The sequence below is a fragment of the Fusarium tjaetaba genome, assembly GCF_013396195.1.
Source record: "Fusarium tjaetaba strain NRRL 66243 chromosome Unknown NRRL66243_c0000184, whole genome shotgun sequence".
Lineage (NCBI taxonomy): Eukaryota > Fungi > Ascomycota > Sordariomycetes > Hypocreales > Nectriaceae > Fusarium > Fusarium tjaetaba.
In genome coordinates this window covers 1-7,040 of record NW_023501380.1, presented here as the reverse complement: position 1 = coordinate 7,040, position 7,040 = coordinate 1, and the positions used below count along the sequence as shown (strand labels likewise).

Below are 7,040 nucleotides of genomic sequence, written 5' to 3'. Positions count from 1 at the left end.
AAGTCCTCTTGTTGGATGGACGACCTCCATGTCGATCTAAAGAGCCGCCGGCTATTGCCTTCCCGTCCTGTAACAAGGAAGGTACAAATGCGGTCAGAAGAAATGGAAAGGACCAACATCGGAAACCTCAATGGTCAGAGGCCTAGGTACCTTACCTAGGGAAGCAGAAAAAATAGTGCTAACTCAATATGGCAGTTGATATGTGATGTCTGCAATTCGTTGCTCATATTCCAATACAAAGGAAGATACATACCTATTTCAACAGTTCCATAGGAGTCAATTCGTTGTGAAATTACTAAGGTAGTACGGGAGTACAGGGAGCCGAGCGCAGCCGCAAACATAACGAGCTTCCATTAGCATCGTCTCCACTACACTTTAATTAGCACAAGCGCAGACCTCTTCTCAAACAGTTCGGACTCTAGGGACTCGATCCTAGCATTCAGCTCCCCGCGGACGATCATACCCCATCAACCACTACGCAGTGCGCGCTGACGCTGAAGCTGACGCTGGATGGTTGGCTGTTGGCGCCTAGGCCTGCCTGGCAGAGCGTGCTGAGCTGGGCAGGCTGTGATACATGGGTGAGGCTGGCATCTTGTTCTGGCACTGCAATGTCCAGCACCCATGGAGGTTTGTAGATTACTTGACGCCTATCCGTACTTCGTCATTATCAATATTGTGAATTCATCAACTCTAGGAGGTTTGATAGAGGATATGTGAAGCTGTCACACTCCAATAACTCCAATAGGCAATTCGCCACTTGATTTCGATACCCAACCAAGGTTCGCCCAAGAGACACAACCATACAGTTCTCGCAGACAAGCGCAGGAAAGTCGAACCTCGTTCTATCCTCGGTGGTGCTTCGAGTATAGTTTGTTCAAATCTGAACACTCACGTTCCAGTCTACTTATCGTAAGCTTCGAGTCAAGTATTGCCCAACCTCTACAGTGAACTGGGGCCAAGCCTAACCAAGCCTTACGGGGGGGCTACCCTGGCAGGATGACAGTCGCGGAATGCCGCGATGTGATTGACTGAGCCAGCTGTCTCGAACTAGTTAGGTGGTTCCTGCGAACCCTTGACCTTGACTGCCAGTGGACATACCGGTTGAGGCGTCAGTTCAATGGTCTATTGTGGTGTCTCGACTCACATGTCGTTACCATCTTGTTTGACTTTCGGGAGCTCGATATGCGAGAGAACGGGGTCTGGGGGTTTATGCCTCAACGACAGAATTCAAGACATCCATGCCCAAGATTTCAAGTTCCAAGACTTGGGCCTCCCTTCACATGCGTGCTTACAGCATCAGAGACTTGGACATAAGACATACCCAAACGGGTGGCTTAAAACACAGAGGGCCTCATGTTCTTTAAGGGAACTAAATTTCTGTAGGCGGGCCAGTCTGGCGTATAGTTTTGAATCACTCTGACCGAGACGATGGATCTCTTGGCATCCGTAGTTCGTACCGATGACATTTTATGCAGAGCTTCGTGGCATTTCTTGACCTTGAGTGCTAGACATCTGGCGTTGGAAGTGCATGCATCCGGCACGCCCTGATCAGAGAATCTGTTTTCTTAGGGTCTGCAGACATGGAAGACAACAATTTATATAAGACGTGTACATGATTAGTATGTTGCAGCTGTTCCGATTCTGTTCTTTCCATTGTGGCCACTTGCTAGAGTACCTGTATCAAGTTGACGGCCATCTGAGAATGAATGAAGGCACTCATAACAATGATGGACTACATGGGCATTGCTTTCTCTGAACCCTTTTTTGTCCTAGATTTATCAACTGCACCACCTCTCATGAAAACAATTGTATGAAGGAACTCGATCTTTGTAATTCGAGCCCGTCAGAGTCCAAGTTAAATGTTGACTACCCTTGTCAACTCAACGACGAACAAAGAAAACCGGACCCGGCAACTCCCCCATGCGAAGATCGCAGCAACGTGGACCAGAGGGGAGTCCATAATGAGTTGGGTGTAGAGCCAGGGGGGGTGTGCAGCCGGCGCACCTAGCCTCAAAGCTGGAGACGAAGATTAGACGCCAACGCCCCTCTCAGCCAAGGCAAGGCAAGTCAGTCATGACAAAACAGGACCAGCCAGACAGGGCCGCGGCTGTGCAAGGCGATGAGTGAGTGAGAGAGACAAGAGCGTTGCGGTGTGCGTCGTTATACAGCAGTTCATCCGCGCAGCAAAAGATGGTGTTGAGCTATAACCCCGGCTTCAACTATGACAGGTGCCAGATCGGTTTGGTCATTGCGGATGGCTGTCTCGACAGTGCTGCTGAGGCCATAGTGGCATGGAATCGCATGGCATGGCAAACCATGTTATGGCTTCTGTCGTAACAGTGGGTTGGCCGGAAGACAGTCGACTTGATCAAGACCGAACTCAGAATAACCTCACTTTGCAGCTCCGTATTGGGCCAGCTCATTGAGCATGATGCGCTCTGCATTGTATTGACTCAACCTATATTTTCTTTTTCTGCTTCATCTTTTCTCAGTGTCATTTTCCATGTTCCCACACTAGGCTCTTCTCGTCTGGGTATCTCTTGGAAAAGACGGAGACATTGGAAGCGCAGAACCAACACCCAACGACTAATACTAACCGCATAGCCAGCAATGCGATGCTTCTCCAACGTTTATCCCCGGCCCGTTGATGTCCTCTGCCTTACTACCAAACGCATCGACTCCACTCACCTTACTTCTTCATATTCGTCGATAGACACGCCTTCAGATACCCCTGTCATCGCGATATTGCTGCCGACACCCCCTCCCCATGTTCCTCGATGCCTGCTCCTAGACCATCCTGTTCGTTCAAGCTCGTGCTTCTTGATGGATTTCTTCGTCACATAGGTACATTATAGGTCAGGCTTCCTGCTAAGACGCACATTGTTCACCGTTTCGCGGAGATGCAATCAGACCCTGATTTCCTCACTGCATTTTCCTCTCCCCACACCGTTACGTTGTTGCTGTGTCGCCTCTTTTCGACCCGACAAGTTATTTTGGACCTTGAGTCTAATAATATTCTCCGGGCTCAACTTTCTTTTCTTTTTCGATTCTTCCAGAGTCCACTTCTTGGTCTTATTCAGCTTGGGCTCTCATCCACCTCCGGTTCTTCTGCCTGGACCTCGGTCAAGACTAACAACACAAGAATAGGAACAGGAAGAAGCAAGGCGGTCCGTAACGTGGGTCCATATCCTGCGCATAAGTAACATCTCCTGGAGGTTATACTAAGTTAGTAGGGGCCCAGCGGAAGATCTGACCGAGTTTTCTCTTACCTTACTCAAAGTGAAAGACTCTCGAAGATCTTCTTTTTGCCTCCTACCTATTGCCATCTCATCTATTCTCTACACTCCCCACGGCTTTCGACTACAGCTTCTGAGATAACAAGCCTTACCTTGGCCTCATTTACCTCGATTGGCGCCCCACGACTTGCTCTGCCTCACCATACCATCCTATTTGAATCCATTGGCTGGAGAGAGCCCTGGACATCACCAATCACATTGCCATCTGCCCATCAACTCCTTGGAGCCACGCTTTATGATCTGAACAACCATCACTGTTGCCTCCCGAGACAGTTCTTTCTCCTTTTGCATCTTTGTGGCAACCCGGTACCTGACAGAGCCCAACTGTGTCGATACCTAACCCAGCTGCCCACCACTACGCATCAGTCAATACGAGAAGGCCTCCATTACTACACTCCAAGTCTTATAGACACTAAGGGCGACAGCAACACAAGTGACTTCATTCCTGGAGGTTTCAAGAGCAAACTAATTACCTCGCCTCGATCTCACGAACATAGTTCACGCACCTACAGCCGATTCAACCATCTGTACAGTGGAAAGAAACATAGGGGTTTCGTGACCCCCGATATACAACGCTTTTAAGCAGCACCAGGCTTCTCGGAGCCGCTGCAACAGACATTTCTTCACCAACACGACCAGAGAAAGTCGCCGAGCTGGCCCAACTCAAGAACGAGTCTCCACTCTGCCTCTTGCGGGCAGAGTTACCGCCATCCATCGTGGGTGTAGAAGACCGTCTCGAGCGGGGGCGCACGCCTCGCTCATATGCTAACGGTCCATACGCGGGAAGACTGGATGGTCAGACTGTCGCGTTAGACTTTGCTGCTCTTCTGAAGGCATCCGGATCTCATGAGCCTCCTGCCTCGCCGCTTCATCAGACCCAGCCTGTTCCAGCTCCCACTTATCAACCATTTCCTCCCAAGGCATCGCCAGCTCCACCACGGCCTGTTGCGCATGTGGCGCCACCACCGCAGGTAGTTTCGGCACAGATGTCTGGAAGACGCGGCATGCACCCCCATGCTACAGATCAGCCACCCGTGAAGAAGCAGAGCAAGTGGTCACCAGAGGAAGATGCCCTCATCATCGAGCTTCGAGGGCGTAACATGAAGTGGGAGGATATCTCAAAGCGTCTGCCTGGCCGGAGTGCCATCAGCTGCCGCCTACACTACCAGAACTACCTCGAAAGACGAAGTGAATGGGATGAAGAGCGCAAGAATAAACTTGCCAGACTCTACGAGAGGTAAGGGGGTGGTATAAGCCATTGGCTTTTTAGGAAACATACTGACAGGACTTCAGGTTCAAACCAGAAATGTGGGCAAAAGTTGCAGAAGAGATGGCGGTGCCCTGGCGAGCAGCAGAGGCCATGCATTGGCAGCTTGGTGAGGCAGATATGGCTAGACGTGCAGGCGTTATCCCTTTCTCTCTAGCTGCAGTCAATGTCGAGGGAAACAACAGTCACAGGAGCTCCCCCTCACGCAGCCACATCCACTCGCAGCCCCAAGTCAGCATGCCTCGCGATCTTGGGGTACCGTCGCCTCGAATTGTGTACAACAGACCTCCACCAATGCCTGCTAGTAGCCGAACTATGGTTCCCCGCCGAGAGTCGATTCCTCCGCCGCCTCCTTTGTCTATGGTTCCAGATCCTGCTGAAGCTCAGTATGTACCAGGGCCAGGTTTGGCACCGATCCAGAACCAGCCACCACCTCGAACAGCTGGTATGCTTCCTGGGGTCGCTGAACTTACTGGAGGAGTCAGCCCCTATAGTGCACCTGCTGCAGTGCCTAATATGGGACCTATAGCCGGGGTAGGTCAGGGCCCTCTGTATTCAACACTCGCCAGTTACTCGATGGAATCGGCCGGGTCCAAACGAAGAGCTTCTCCAGATGAATTTCCGCACGAGGCGAACCAGCGGCGCCGAATCATATAGCCTGCCATGCCTGAAGCAGCTGTACTATATGAGCGCTTGATGAGTGACTCTTGAGTCCTTCCGGGCATTTGCCTTGCATCTTGTCTCATACGGCGACAACGATTGGGTTATTGAGTGCGGTAGAGAATGTACGACTTTTATGATGGTGTTAAGAGCATGGGATTGCATAACTACACGGACAGGAACAGAACAACATTTTTTGACTTATGGGCAATCTATTGCCGGCGGGTCTGATTGGAGCATACCGAGGAACACAATAGCATATGGGTTTTAACGACAGAACGGGACGGATTGGACAGGATGGAATGTGGGCATGACTTATTAATGTAAAGAAAATCTTGTTGGGGAAACCATTGGTGTATTTTTTCTTCTTCTCATCTCGGTTCTTTGAGTTGTCTTTTTTATTATGTTCATGTATTACAATTTGCATTGGCCAGAGGCATCTGCATGGCAATGGATACTGGTTGTTTGAGGACCTAGCGATGGAAGCATCAGAAAGGGTGAGGTCAAGGATGATCTCAGGAAACCGGAGTTGAAAGAGAGACAGTGTTGTTTTGTTACACAGCGTTTGCATTTTCCCTGTTTAGTATCACTTTCCCATTGATAGACACATATGAAGATGTGATAGAGAAATTATCAGTATAGATGGAATGTATAGTTAGCGTTGTTACTCGAGTTGAGCAATACCTTGAATATTACCAGTTTGTAGACGGCCAAGTACTCTTCCATGGTTGGACAAGAGCGAGACATGCAGCGTAAATATTCGGTGAAAGATTCCTTTCAAGGTTGGTCACCAAACGCATAAGGTATCCGGGACTTTCTTTTTCGTAACGCCTATAAGATCTTGCCTTGCGCCGCAAGTTACCGTTGATGAGGTCTCACGACGGTCGACTACATACCACCCACCAGTTATCCTTCTCATAGCCGGTCTCTACAACGATGCCCCCAGCCGCCTTGACATCCTCCTCGAGCTCACCCTCCTTGTACAGGTGGTAATAGCGCTGGAACGTGCCTCCGGGTTCTTGACCTTTTGGCTTCCGCATCACCCACGACACAAGGCGATCCTGGTCACTGCTCGCGTCCCACCCGCGACGGCTTGACGCCTGCTCCAGAGCCCACACATAGACGAGCACACGGCCGGCTTGGGGAGTTACGAGTGCCAGTAACTCAGCAATGGCGGCTTGTCTTCTCTCGCGTGTCGACATATGGTGCACAACAGCGATGCAGATAACAAAGTCAGCGGCTCCCTTGCGATAAGGAAGTGCGAAGCCATCGGCGACAGCCACATCTACATCAGATACTCTAGGATCATGCTCGACACCGTCTTCCCGAGGCCGTCTCAGCTCAGTCCGGGCGAGCTGGACGAGAGCTGGACTCCGGTCGGAGCCAAGCAGGTGGACAGACGGGTTGACACGTAGATACTTGCCGTTGCCGCATCCCACATCGAGGCCGAGACTACCGGGCGGCTGAGATAGCAAAAAGCTGGCAACCCGAGGCCAAGGCTTATGGCGGGTGGCCGAGAAGTGCGGTGCGATGGCTTCGTAGACTGCGTGAACGTGGGTGGCCTCGTACGTCTCTGGCGCCTCTTCCGCTGCAGACTGTGAGAAAGACTCTGGCTCTGTGGGGGCCGATGTCTGGTTGGTTTGTGTCTGAGAGCTGGGTTGCTGGAGTGGCCTGTCCTCTTGATCTCCAGCCGGCGTGGCCGATGAAGCACTTGCCATGATGGAAGACGATTAAAGGTTACGTGCGGGTTCTCTCTCTACAGGGCGCCTTGTGGGGTATAATCTTGTCTCTCGGATGTATCTGAAATGACCTAGAGA

General features: G+C 51.0%; 2 protein-coding genes across 2 annotated transcripts; one reads left to right on the top strand and one right to left on the bottom strand.

The window, feature by feature from the left end:
* Nucleotides 1-2,610: 2,610 nt before the first annotated feature.
* FTJAE_8499 (uncharacterized protein) lies at nucleotides 2,611-5,220 on the top strand (the record flags this gene model as incomplete). Its single annotated transcript, XM_037355321.1, has 4 exons — nucleotides 2,611-2,799; nucleotides 2,856-3,199; nucleotides 3,889-4,533; nucleotides 4,590-5,220. 4 exons carry the CDS (start codon nucleotides 2,611-2,613, stop codon nucleotides 5,218-5,220), a joined length of 1,809 nt encoding a protein of 602 aa, XP_037204428.1.
* Nucleotides 5,221-6,098: 878 nt separating this feature from the next.
* On the bottom strand, nucleotides 6,099-6,941 carry FTJAE_8498 (tRNA (uracil-5-)-methyltransferase TRM9; the record flags this gene model as incomplete). The annotated part of the gene is made up of 1 exon (XM_037355320.1): nucleotides 6,099-6,941. One exon carries the CDS (start codon nucleotides 6,939-6,941, stop codon nucleotides 6,099-6,101), a length of 843 nt encoding a protein of 280 aa, XP_037204427.1.
* Nucleotides 6,942-7,040: the final 99 nt, after the last annotated feature.